At 33.7% G+C, this 14,646-nt stretch overlaps 1 protein-coding gene and 1 long non-coding RNA gene across 2 annotated transcripts in view; both read right to left on the bottom strand.

Moving 5' to 3' along the window:
• LOC145247491 (uncharacterized) overlaps positions 1–14,646 on the bottom strand; it is a 534,006-nt gene that overhangs the window by 161,464 nt on the left and 357,896 nt on the right. The window lies entirely within an intron of this gene.
• Positions 1–14,646, bottom strand: part of LOC145247485 (EF-hand domain-containing family member B-like) — a 185,265-nt gene that overhangs the window by 25,691 nt on the left and 144,928 nt on the right. The window contains exon 5 of the mRNA XM_080109294.1: positions 741–963. Within this exon, the coding sequence (XP_079965420.1) occupies positions 741–963 (223 nt within the window). The remainder of the gene's footprint in view (positions 1–740; positions 964–14,646) is intronic.

Below are 14,646 nucleotides of genomic sequence, written 5' to 3'. Positions count from 1 at the left end.
AATGCCTCTAGAAAAAGAATTTGGAAATTTATTGAAGGCACCTCATATTTTTATAGAAAACAAGTCAAACTAAGTTTACAGTTCTGAATTTTTTAGATGAGGATTGATTGTTTTGATCGGACTATTGTTCTCATCTTGAGTGTTATTTGTGCAATCTTTCGGTCAGGACTAGCTGATCACATATGGAAAGAAAAAGGAACACACTTTTCTTTATGAAACGAGGTCAAAATATTTGACAAGGATGCAAGATGGAGAGTCAGACGACTCAAAGAAGCGACATATATGCTAAAAAAAAAAAAAAACAATTACTAAGTAGACCTAGCATAGAGATCAGCAGTATATGGGAACCTTTAATTATAAAGAAAAACAAAAATTGTATAAACCTCTCCATAAAATTTCAACAGTAAAAGGAAGACAACTCTATCAAATTTTATCAAAGTTACCTCATCTTGTCAACCAAATTTTTTTTCACACATAGGAAGCCATGGTAAAGAAAAGAAAAATCAACTCCAAGAATACGCAACCATCTACAGAGCCAGTAACTTTTCTCCTTTTTTTTTTTGTTGAATATACAACCAGCTACAGAGTAACTTTTCTCCTTTTTTTTCCAAAATGAAGACCAACCTGCCTGACAAAGGTCGAAGGCTACAACAACTGAAACATTGATCAAATAACACTGGTCCGATCAAAACAAGTAATACAAAAAATTAAAAATAGAAATGTTTTCAAATTATTCTTACGCGATCACATTGCGTTAAATGGCTAAGAAGAGCATCAAATTGTTGATATTGATAACAACGCAGGGCTCGCCGAGTCGATATGAGAAGACCGCGTAGTTTCACAGGATCTTTAATGTCCTTGAGAGGGCAACCATTGTGCATTAGGTCTTTGACACTGTAGCCTTTACAAGGAAGGGGCAATCCGAAACAGTGATCGTCAGGCACAAACAGAGTGTCTTTGATCCTGGAACAAAAAAACAGAAATAATACTTGGATTAGAATTTTGGAAAACAAAAATGAACATCTCTGAAATCCTAAGATGAAAAACTAGGGTTTGTTTTACAATTTACAGAAGTACAAAAAAAGTTATGAAAAAAAAAAAATATATATATATATATATTACAATAGAAAAATGCAAGCATGAAAAATAATATGGTTAAGCTTAAACATGGAAAAGTAAAGGACTAGTTGTTAAAACTGGAAAAGAAAAGGACAAGATATTCTAGTAAAAAATATAATAAATTTATAACTTAAAACATTGCAGTATTAAGAATTGATTATATAATGTTATAAATTGAATTTTAAAACAATTCTTAATGTTGCAATATTTTAAGTTATAAATTTATATTTTTTACTAGAATATCTTGTCCTTTTCTTTTCCAGTTTTAACAACTAGTCCTTTACTTTTCGATGTTTAAGCTTAACCATATTACTTTTCATGCTCACATTTTTCTATTGTAATCCATGATTTTTCCAGGCTTCCAATAAATTAACTTGTTTTTTCTTTAATTTCAATCTTAGTTTTTTGCCCCCATAAACACATATATAATAATATGTACGGCACTCGTCTGCTTTCAATGAAATCCCTCCAATTGTCTCCCTTTCATGCTTTCATTAATGAATTAGTAGCAACAGCAGTTGCTGAAGCGATGTGGTTGCTATGGAAACCAGTCATAAAAAGCATCGCTTACCTCCTTACATATTTTTACGATTTTGAACACCAGAAAATTCATTATAACTTTTGTTTTACTGAACGAATATTGAAAATATTTTTTCACAATATGGCTGAGGTGATCAATAAACTGTAATAATTGTTTGAAATTTGGTCGAAAAATGAGTCAGCGGTGAAGCTTTAAAACAGTTCTAAATGACTAAAACTGCCACTTAAACGTATATTCAAACACTACCATGTTTGAATGATAACAAATAAATGTTATCAAAAGTTACTTTTCTACCGAACTGGATAAGTTTTTAGTGTTTTTATTTAATGTAAAATGTTTATTCGGTGCAAAAAACAAGTAATATTGAGCACTACCGAAGAACAAGAAAAAATGTCCGCAATGTCATTGAAATATTGGCAATAACTTCAAAATAAGAAATAAAACAAAATAGTGGTACAAACCCACCTAATAAATGTCACTGTTACATTTATTTCTGTTAACATTTTATTTCTTATTTTGAAATGATTATCGAGACTTCAAAGATGTTAAAAGACATTATGATAATTTTTTCTTGTTCTCCAGTGGCACTCAATATTACTTGTTTTTCGAACTGAATAAACATTTTACATTAAATAAAAACACTAAAAACCTGTCCAGTTAGGTAGAAAACTAACTAATCTTGCTTTTGATAACATTTATTTGTTATATATTTGTTTTCGTTTTTTGAGAACTTTTTCGTACCTCTGTGGATTGTAATACAAACTCAAAAACTAGTTTCAATTTAAAGAGTTATTTCCCTTAAAATATCACCTATGGAATCGTTAATAAACTTCAAATAACATTTTAAGAAAAGGTAATTTCATTCTCGGAACTTTGACTCTTCTTTGACAATAGTGTAGTAATAATTCTTCAGACTTTTATTGACTTCCTTCGTTTTTTTTTTGTTTTTTTTTTGCTCTTGTTCCAATAGTTGATGGAATTTTCCATCGTCTCTTTGTTGCTGTTCCATTTGATGTATTTTTGTCATTTTTCTTTGATTTTTCAGTTGCTGATCCATTTAGTATTTAACCAGTTCAAGACTTGAAGTCTTCCATGTTCAAGACTAGACTTGAAGTCTTCCATGTTCAAAAAAGTGTCTTTATAAGTACCACTTTATAAATTTCAATCTTACGCTGCTAATGTAAGAAATCAAGCTCAGCATAGACCTTTTCTTTCTTTTTTTTTCCGACAAGAAAGTAATTTTTAAAAAACTCCCTCATGAAAAAAAGAATATCTAACTTTTTAAATACTGAGTGACTCGCCCTCTCTCCACCCACTCCCAAAAATGAAAAAAAAAATGGCACAATGCTACAAATAAACTTCAGTCTATGAAAATAATTGAAATATATGAATTGCCAGGGTAAACAATTTATAGAGATATACATCAGCGATGTAAAATAAATACAAATTCTATGAAATACAGCCCCCCCCTCCCTTATCATAAAACATACAACATACAGCCTAACATCACAAGGGCATTTGAGAAGTTTTATTACCACACAAGTCGAAAGGCGTGACATATAAAATCAGTGGTAGGTTCTTTGATATAACAGGAGTGCGTTTGAAATGAATGTTCTGTTTAAAGTATAATTGCACCATGATACTTGACTTTTTCATCTTAAACTGATATTGAAGCCATTATCACCGAACAAACAGTAAGACCAGGCATATAAAATCAACAGTAGGTTCTTTGATATGACATGTGCGCATTAGAAATGAATGTTTTTGTTTAGAGCACTCTAGAAGTGTAAGCCATTTTGAGTTTCAGAACAGTTTCAGATGGTTCGCTGTTACACACAAGTCCTGGGAGGTGACTTGTTTGTAGTAGACAGTTCCACAGAACAAAACATTCTTACCGTGTCGAAACCCGGGAAAGAACATGTGAAATTGCTCCAGAAAAGGTTTAATATTTATGAAGCAATTCTGGTTTCTGATTGGTTGGTAGCAGAACGTGAATTAATTTGATTCGTCAGTTCTTAGCAGCATCGTTTATAAATAGAATCGTCCGACTGTGTGGGATCATACCCCATTAATATGTCCAAAATATTGCAATGCAAGCCATTATATATATAAAAAATAATTTTATAAAATCAACAGTAGGTTCTCTACAGTGCAATGTAAACTACAATGTATTGTAATGGACTAAATCACTGTGGGGAGGCATGTGAAGCTTCCTTCTGGTGCACTGCGATGGGTCCCTAACTAGAGCAGGCAATCAATCAATTTGATTTAAAAAGATATGCAATTGAACCAATTTCAATGATAAAAAAACATTCGTTGATTCAATTCTAGGCAACGTCGAGTCTCCTTGCTAGTTATATCTAAAATTTTAAAGAATTTTTTTTATTTTTTGAGGATCAAGTGGGTCAGATTTTGTCGGGAGGGTCGGTTTTTCAATGTTGTTATATATTTATTTGAGGAAAAAAATGCTGACATATGCCCCAGGGAATTTCTACTTATATATAAAAGGCACGTTGTGTGTGTGTGTGTGTGTGTGTGTGTGTGTGTGTGTGTGTGTGTGTGTGTGTGTGTGTGTGTTCCTTACAAACTCCAAAACGGCTAGATCAATTTTTTTTTAATTTCACACAAATGTACTTTATGTGTCTGGGGTAGTTCTTATAGATAGGTTTTGTATCAATGTGCCTCTGATAAGTATTGAAAATCAATAATCGAAAAATCTCATTAAAGAAGTAACAGTCCAATTTTGACCAAATATACAGCCTAACATCACAAGTGCATTTGAGAAGTTTTATCACCGCACAAGCAAAAGAGCCCAGCATATAAAATCAACAGTAGGTTCTTTGACAAAACAGGTGCATATTCGAAATGACTGTTTCTGTTTAGAACACAAGTGAGCCATGATACTTGACATTTGGATTTTAAACTTTAATGCAAGCCATTGTATAAAAATAATTGGTCACTTTTGTTACCGTGCTGAAATAATAACGTTATTTTGAAAGCCATTCTTAGCATGGGGAGTGTGTTTTGTAACTATTCCGTGGTTTCTACCTAACAATTTAATAATTTAAAAAAAAAAGATATTGTGAAACTTGAATTTAACATGAAAAAGCTATTTAACAATAGCGCGGTAACAAAACTGCATAAGAACCAAATAATTTTATAAGATCAACAGTAGATTCTCTATAATGCAATGTAGGACTACAATGTATTGTGGACTATGTCACTGCGGAAAAGGTACGTGAAGCATGCATGGTCCCCCCATGAATGCACAGTGAACGAGATATAAAAAAAATGACTAAGTTCAGCAGTTGCTCCCCCCCCTCCTCATTTAGCCCCAAAAGTCCCCAGGGGACATAAAATCCTGATGAAAATGAACAAACAATGCAGTTTTAGGCCTTAACATGTGTAAATCTGAGTTCTACACCATGAAAAAAAAAGAACTATTCAACAAAAGCACGGTAACAGGGTAGCAAAGGCAATTTTTAAAAGCCAAGAGTGCTCCTCATTTAGGTATGCTTGTTTGACTCTCCATCACCTTCTGACCTTGTGTCACATCTTCCTACAGTGGGAAGGAAGTAAATACCAGCGATTCGTTGCTGCTATGGCGCCAGAATCAAAATGTGTACTTCTGTAACATACTTTTATTAATACACTTTGAATATATCCCATCTAACACTTATAGTTGGCTAGTTTTTGTTTTTTTGTCTTGAAGTTAATATTTTTTTTTTTTTTAACTCCTTACATCAAGTGGTTTCATGCCTTGTCTGGAACGATTTCCATTAAATACAAAACAATAAAAATAAAAAAAACACTGTGCTATTTTTTTATTTATTTATTTATTTTTTTTTTTTTTAATATACTACCGGCCTGCTAGGCTACAAGAGAATAAAGTGTAAAATAATATTTTAGTGGTGGAGTTTTATACTCGCTTAGAGACGCCTTCGGAAAGAAAAAAAAATAGGTGAGAATGAATCGCGAATAGGAGTAGAAGACTAAGGGAGGGAAGGAGATGTATTAAACATAAAAGTCTCCTAATATGAAAACTGTGAGTTCAATCCCTTAGCAAGGTAATACATTTTCATTGCCTCTTTAATCGCACACCAAACAAGTTCACTAAAGAATAAACTATGGGAGATAACTCACTTAATCATTCACGAATTAGTTCCCTTGCGCTAAGAAAAACAATTAATGCAAATAATTCATTGTTTGAATGTAAGTACATTTTATTTTGATACTAGCAGGGGAGCGGCCTTGTCTTGTCGTAAAATACGCTTGCATATTTTAATTCATGCAGATTTCGTATTTATTATTACAGATCCAATTCTCTATTGAATATTATATTATATTGTATTGTATTGTATTGTATTGAATATTGTAGTAGTGATTTCAAAAGTTAAAAAAAAAAAAAAAAATTGCTGAAGTGCCATTAGCTAGAATCGAAACCAAAACATTTACCGCTCCAGCTGCGCTTTCTACCGTTTTAGCTATCGACACATAGATAATTTTTTTTTTTTAATCAACCCCTTGAAACTATTACTACTAATGAATTTGGGCATATGCAAAAGTAATAGAAATATATCGGCAAATTGAAATGAACATTTTGCATTTCAGCTTGCCAACATATGTTTGTATGCATTATTCATCCATCCAAACAAAGATTTTACTTGTTATAAGCCATCCTTACTGTTAATTTTAGTGTTATGTGACTGATAGTTTAAGAGTTTATCGATTAAATATTTTTCACACAAACAGACACACACATATATAGATATCTACTGTATTATTTATATAAATATGCTGCCTATTTTATTCAGGTTTGATTGAATTTGAAAAAAAAATCTAACGCTTCTTTCTGCCATTTTTAACAGAATGGGTAATTCAGAATGTCTCCAGTGTACATAAGCTATTTAAATATACTAGCAAGGTGGGGTGGGGGGACGGCTTTGCCCCGGCGTAAAATAAGCTTAAATATGATATTTTAATTTGTCCAGATTTCGTATATATTATAATAGAGTCATGATTTCAAAAGTTTTAAATATATATATATATATATATATATATATATATATATATATATATATATTTGGGTGGCATTAGTTAGAATCGAAACCGAAAGCCAAACTGTAGCATTCAAAGCTGGTGACGTTACTAATGTCCCAATATGACACACATATGAACTGATTAAAATAAACTAAGATGAATGTACAAAATTTATAACGATTTTCAATTTTGACCCATTTGTAATCCCTTAAAACCTATATTAACTGGTTAAAGATCAATAAAAGAACGGTCCATAAAAAATACAATAATTTGAGGTTTCTAGCACACTCTGCGACTTTTAGTTTTTTGAAAGAGATAGAGTTTGAAAATATGGAGACAGACAGACAAACAGATAAATAGCCTTGTTGTAGCTGACACTAGCTACAAACACAGGCAGGAGCTACTTCTCACGACTCAAGATTTGAAATCCATTTTTCTCCCTGTCTTGCCCAATCACAAGCCAGCTCTTTATCATATGACCGAGTATATAAAATGCTGCAACCACTGTCAATAATTTTCCCCATTCTTTATCTGTGCCTAAAAATCGAAACGTAGATTCCATGAACAAAGCTTCTTTCTTAGAAGTGCACGCCTGTGGAACTTTTCTTCCGTTTGCCTGTTTCCCACCTGTTTCAAGCATTATCACTGCACAAGTAGAAAGGCCTTAGATATAGAATTAATAGCAGGTTCTTTGATATGACAGGGGTGCATTCCAAATGAACGTTTCTGTTTATACCATAATTGAAGCATAATACTTAACTTTGCACTTTAAACTTTAATGCAAGCCATTATAGATATAAAGAAAATGTTTAAAATCAACAATAGGTCCTCTACAGTGCAGTGCAGACTACAATATATTGCGAACTAAGTCACTGTGAGGAAGCATGCGAAGCATCCTCCCAGTGCACCATGATGGGTCCCCAACTAGAGCAGGCAATCAATCGATTTGACTGAAAAAAAATGGATGACTTCACTGATTTCGGTGACAATAAAAATATGGGAGTGTGAAACATTTGTTGATTATCATTCAATCGCGGGCAACGTTGGATCTCCCTGCAAGTTTGCTATATTTAAGACTTATCAATGACAACCTTTATAAATGCACAACAAATGAAGAGGCACTGTTATTGTGACTATAAGGGTTGGATATAGCAATTTAGATATAGAAAAAAAAACTTGATCTTTCGTGTACAAAGTTTGCAAAGAATTAAAGCTATTGTACTGACAAATAACGAACACTAAAAAGCAAATGGCTCTAATTGTTAATCTCTTTCTTTCTCTGCTTCATTTCACGTTAGTTTCCGGCTCAGGATTTTTTTTTAACAGAGATTAGAGCATTGTTGTAATAATCTAGTCCATGTTGATTGCAGTGTAATGCTAGTTCTATGCAAGCCTAGGAGCCCACCCCCAGATTTTATTTTCTTTCTTTGAGAAGGGGTTAGTTTATTGCTAAGCGCTCTTACCAGGCTACTCAGGCACTTTTTCTAGGTCAGAGTGCTAGCAGTGTCAGAATCTTTGGGAAAATCGCCATTGCAAATTTGACACCCCTGTGACAAAGCTGCGCATAAAATATAAAAAACTCGTAAGTTCTCTTTTTAAAGTGGGTTGTTTATTTTCTTTATGGAACATACTTCCAAAATAAACTATTAAAGTTGCTTCAAACATAATAAAAATATTATTTCTTATTTGTTAAAAAACCGTGTTGACAAAATATCGGCTCGCGGTGATTAAATACGCGGACATTTTGCCTACACGGCCTTTTAACAAATGAAAAATAATATTTTTATTATTTTTTAAACAACTTTAATAGTTTATTTTTCGAAGTATATTCCATAAAGAAAATTAACAACCCAGTTTAAAAACAGAAATTACGAGTTTTTTTTATATTTTATTTGCAGTTTTTTGTTGGGGGGGTGTAAAAACTCCCGCCAAAATTCTGACACTGCTATCAGAGTGCCCTCCTCCTCGGGGGCGCTGACAGTCTCAGAAGTAAGTAAGTTTGGTGTTTGTTTAAGTAGAGTGGACGTATCGATTTTTTAAAAATATGTCGTTTTAAGCAAAAACGATATTATGTACATAATTGTTGTGTCCAAAATATTAACTAATATTAACCAAGCACCATCACCTTACAGCTGCTAAACTTCTGACCAATCAACAATATGGATTTAGGCAAGCCCGTTCTACAGCAGGCATCCTAACTGTAATGTCTGAACATATATAACATACACTGGACCAAGTCAGGGAAGGTAGAGCGGCAGCCCTAGATATATCTAAGGCTTTTGACAGGGTTTGGCATGATGGTCTTCTCAGGAAAATCAGATCATACGGTATCACTGGACGAATACTTAACATAATCAAATCCTTCTTAAATAAAAGAACAATCCAGATTGTCCTCGACGATCATACATCTAAACAACATGATATAAATGCGGGTGTACTTCAGGGGTCTATGCTTGGACTTTATTATTCCTAACATTCATAAATTACCTTCCTGATAAAATTTTCTCTGAGATGGGTATATTTGCCAATAACACCATAACACTATATAACAGACACGAGGGGAAAACATATCTAAGGAAATGGCAGAAACACTAGAGGATGACCTCCAATCTGTAATGGAATAGGGACAAAAATGGATGGTCGCATTCAATACTGCCAAGACTAAGCTTGTTTCTTTCAACAATTACAAGAAACTTTCTCAACCACCCATATCTATGGCTAAAGATACATTACCTGAAAGTACTTCCTTCAAACTCCTAGGATTAACGTTCACAAAGAACACGAGTTAGAACAGATACATCGAGAGCATTGTCAAGGCTGCTGCAAAGAAGGTGGGCTCTCTCTACCATGCTAGAAAGTTACTTACGCCTGAAAGTATCCTGTACATCTACAAGGCCACCATTCGCCCATGTATGGAGTATTGTTGTCACATTTGGGCTGGTGCATCCCTACTAGTCTCTCGCTCCTGGACAGGGTTCAAAAGAGAGTCGCTCACCTGATAGGTTTTGAACTGTCATCTAATCTTCAACCTCTGTCCCATCGACGAAATGTTGCATTCCTCTGCCTGTTTTACAAGTATTTTTATGGTGGATGCTCTGATGAACTACAATTCCTTGTATCCCCTTGATGTAAATACCACCGAAAAATCCGATAATCAGCAAAATCCCACCCCTACACAGTAGAGATCCCTAGACGTAAGAAAGCCTTTTACTCTAATAGTTTCTTCCCCAGAACTTCCTTCTGGAGTCCTGCATTCCCAATTGTACTGACATGCAGAAGTTCAAGTGGAACAGACATCTAGCTGCTCAACTCCCTACATATTACCCCTGTAACTTACGTCCCCGATAGTAGCCCCCTACATCAAAGTGCTTTGTTTGGGGTGAAATTGTAATAAAAAACTTTAAAAGTAATATATCAAAAAAATTACGAAAATTCATCGAGTAGAACAACTACTATTGTGTTTTTAGTAAAAGCAAGTCTATCACTAGAGGCTAAAACGTTAGCTGCCACTAAAATTTTATCTAAAAGTTGTCTTCCGAGTTATGTCCCCTGTGTTTGAAATCTTCACCATCTACTTTCAAACATCTACAAAACATGCAATTTTACCCAATTTTCCATAAAAATTATTTTTAACTATAAATAACTTTCTACTCAATAACGTCTTGGATTATGTCTAAGAACCACACTGACAATTAATATAATTTGGGTATAAATGTTAAAGTTTTTAGCAAAGAAAAAAAACTACAGGGATGTGTATGGAAGATGCATTTTTTTTTTTTTGCGCTGTTTTTTCACCCCCAAACAAGGCACAGTGTCATTTGGATGTAAGGGTCAACTATTCAGAAACAAATCTACAGGGGGACAATATATAGTATCCCTGCCAATTATTACCCAGATAGTAGCTCCCTACATCAAAGTGGCACTGTTCCTTGTTTGAGGTGAAAATTCAATAAAAAATGATTTAAAAAAAAAAATGAAACTGTCTGTAAACTGTCCCTAACTGTCATCGGAAATCCTAAAACTGCCCATAAACTAACTCTAAACATATTGACTTGTATTGTCTGGTCTTTTTTGTTTCCGTTCACTGCCACACCTTGATTAACAATACTATTTTTGCTTTCTTTTGTGTGCCTTGATGAATAACTTTCTATACCTTTGTTCTACTGATAAACTTATTTCTTATTCTGAATTTTTGGAGATGAGGAGTGGTTATTCGTATTATTTCAGACTTGTTGTCATGTCATTTTCACAACCTCTGAAAAATCAGAGAATGTTTCTGTCAAACTTGGGAATCAGCACAGAATTTCGAAAAGAACCCTTTATTTACTTAATGGGGTAGCATGCTCTCATTCCATCAATTGTATTTTTCAGTCGCCCATACTGAGGATTGAACCGTCAATCTTCAGGAGAATATCACTTTTTACTATTGATTTTTCCCCAAGTACTCAGTACGAATTTTAGGAGCCTTTAAACCTATTTCATTTTTAGTTATAAATATCTGTAATCTTCGGTCGCCCACACTGAGGATTGAACCTTCAACCTTCAGAAGAATATTACTTTACAGTTAAATTTTTCCAAGTAGTCTAACCACTGAGCCACAGGCCCTTGCACGTTCTTCTTTTTTGTTGTATTTTTGCTATATTTTTTCACAATATGGTCAATTTTTCTTTTTTTTTTTCAGATATACTCTTAATAAAGGGTAACTTCACATTGGGGTCCTGGATATGACCTTAAACCATATCCGATGGTGAGGCCCCAGCTTGCGGGCTTTGAGGAGTATGGAGCCACCCTTTAATTACCATTGCTCCCAGGTCCACTCTGACCTGGAGTGGTAGTACCTGTTAGGGTTCCAACTATGAATAGAAACCGACTTGAAAAAAATATATATTCTATCAAAAATTTTTCTTCAAAATTACTGTATTTGACATTAAATAACCTGAAAAGGATTGATATGCCGTAAAACAAAAACAACCAACAAACAATCGTCATTTTGGGGATTATAGAAGTACTCCATGAAAACCCAAAAAGAGCATGAAATGAAATAAAAATTAATTCCAAGCTTTACAAAAAAAAAAAAAAAAACAACTTTAAATTGCAAAAAAGGAAAGATCATTTTCAGGCGCGTTATGTAATTACAACAGAAAAAATAGGAAGGGTAGAATGCACAGACCATCAAAATGTCGAGGTATTCACAATAAATAAACCCACGCAGATGAGGACAAAATGTCTAAAGTTGAATGGCATGTCCTTTCTCATGCAGGTTGACGCAGGAAATGATGTCACTTTAACATGGAGAAATATTTGGGACAAAAATGGGCGAACCGAAATTGAAAAATGGAGATTTGGTATCTGTCTATTTGAAATCAAAACTAAACTATAACTTTTATTAATTGTACTATTGCACTTCTACTACTAACTAGCAGGGCTACCCGATTTTTTCCAGGTCTATAACAAAAAATAAATTAGAAGATGCTAAATAGTGTTAAGTTTTTCCCTTCTCCCTAGAAGAAGAATTCCGTTTTCTTTTTATTTGAGGAGTGAAACAATAAAACTTAGGAGGCCTTCAGAGCACTACTGAAAGTGCAAAGTAAAATTAAGGATGCCTCCAAAGCACTACTAAAACTAAGTTTCTCTCACGCCATTTCTTTGTAGAGAATTAAGAATAGTTACAAAACGATAAATTAAATCCGGAGTTAGGGTCTTCCAATTTAAAAAGAAAAATGCTGACTCATTTTCTGGGTTGTATTAATCTTTACTAGTATATATTATATTCAGGTCAAGATCAAAGTGTAGTATCTCTTCTTCAGATGCTACACTTCAATTTTTTGTTTTCTGTCAGTGGAGGAGAAATCCTTCACGACTGAGACAATTTTTAATTTTGTTCCTTTCCTCCACGTTAAAAAACGACCCTGGTGTCTAACTCTGTCTTGCAGGGATGCACTGTAAATAGGTACTGTTATATAAAAAGAAGTTTGGCTGTGTGTACGAGTTCGTTTCCTATGGACTCGAAAACGGCTGGGCCGATTTTTATGAAATTTCACACCAAGGTACTTTATGTGCCTGGTAGTGTTCTTAGATAGGTTTTGTATCAGAATGTCTTCGATAAGTATCGCTAATCGATAATCCAAATAATCTGATGAAAGAAGGAACAGGCGATTTTGACCAGTTAACACCTTACACAGCCTAACATTGCAAGTGCATTTGAAAAGTTTTATTACCACACAAGCCGAAAGGCTTAAGCTATAAATTTAACAGTAGGTTCTTTGATATGACAGGGGTGCGTTCAAAATTAATTTTTCTGTTTAAAGCACAATTGAAGCATGATACTTGACTTTTTAATTTTAAACTTAAATTCAAGCTATTATCACCGCATAACCAGTAAGGCCAGGCATATAAAATTGACAGTACACACTTATTGGCACTTCTGCATTACACGGACGGTGCCATTTGGGGGTGCGTTTCATTAAATTGTCATCAGGTGGCGCTTCTTGGTCAAAATACTTCAACCTGATTCAAAAGTGACAATAAGTCGACCAAGTTCATTCATTTCACTCAATTAAATTGTTTATTAATTTAAAAATTAAAACCATAATAAATAACATATATAACTTTGTTGACCCTTCAACAGGTGCCACAAAAAAATTAAAACTATAATATATAACATATATAACTTTGTTGACCCTTCAACAGGTGCCACAAAAAAATTAAAACTATAATATATAACATATATAACTTTGTTGACGCTTCAACCGGTGCTACAAAAAAAAATTTAAACTATATTTTGTTACAGTAGCAATTTTACTTTAATTCAAAAAATGTTTCGGAAAAAAAAATGCAATGCTGCTTTAATTACAAAATTATTTTATTAAAATTATATTTTCTTACGCAGACTTTCAATAAATGTTTTTTCAATTATATATTGATATAATTTTATACAATAAATGTTTTGGTTTTCAAATATTTTTGTGTTCAAAAAAAAAATGTTAGTCCCCCCGACAAAAGGAGGATGGACCTGTAAATTAACTCTTGTCCATTCTTCTGTTCGTCTGTCCGTACTTTTCTCAATAACTACGCTTTGGAATTTTTGGAAATTTTGCACAAATATTAAACATGATATAAGTAAAAAAGTAACAGAACAGATTTTCCAGGAAAGTCTGGCTGCCCCCTAGGGGTGCCTTTCAGGTTAAAATGGCTAAAATTGACACTTTCGTGCTTATTAAAAAAAATAATGATGCCTTGGATTTTTATAAAACTTTCTGAAAAGTTGTAACTAACTGATTTCTATATAATTTTGTTTGTCTATACTTCAACACAACTCTTAGGTGTGCCCCAGGGGCTCTTTTAGGGCTAATAAAAACACTCCATTTTTGGAACTATTTTACCATATTTGTTCAAAATTTTCTGTGTATGTGTATTTAGCAGTTTTGCATGGTGCTGAACTCAACTTTAAATATGTTAAGGCTTTGGGGACTTTCGGAGTTAAATGGGGGCGGGGGGTGGCAAAGGATAGACTTAGTCATTTCTTTTTTTGCATTGAGCAAAACTCAAATTTACATATGTTAAGGCCTAAAACTGCACTGTTTGTTCATTTTCACCAGAGTTTGACGTCACCTGGAGACTTTTGGGGCTAAATGGGGTGGGGGTAAATGCTGAACTTAGTCATTTTTTTTATGCCTCGTTCACAGTGCAATAACGGGGGACCATGCATGCTTCACTTGTTTGTTATTTATTTGCCGTTTTATTTGACCAAGAAGAAATTGGAGTTATTGCCCCCAACAATGGTGCGGTCCGTGTAATGCAGAAGGCCCATTTATCCCTTTTGTATCTTTCTTTCGTTCGTTCGTTCGTTCCTTCCTTCCTTCCTTCCTTCGTTCCTTCCTCTTGTTTACAGGTTCGCCTATCTTAGTCGCCATTGTCTCCTATCTGCCCTTAGACTGCAAATGAAA

Source organism: Euprymna scolopes, chromosome 25, assembly GCF_053919585.1.
Source record: "Euprymna scolopes isolate OS-2025 chromosome 25, ASM5391958v1, whole genome shotgun sequence".
NCBI lineage: Eukaryota > Metazoa > Mollusca > Cephalopoda > Sepiida > Sepiolidae > Euprymna > Euprymna scolopes.
This window is presented reverse-complemented; position numbering and strand designations above follow the sequence as displayed.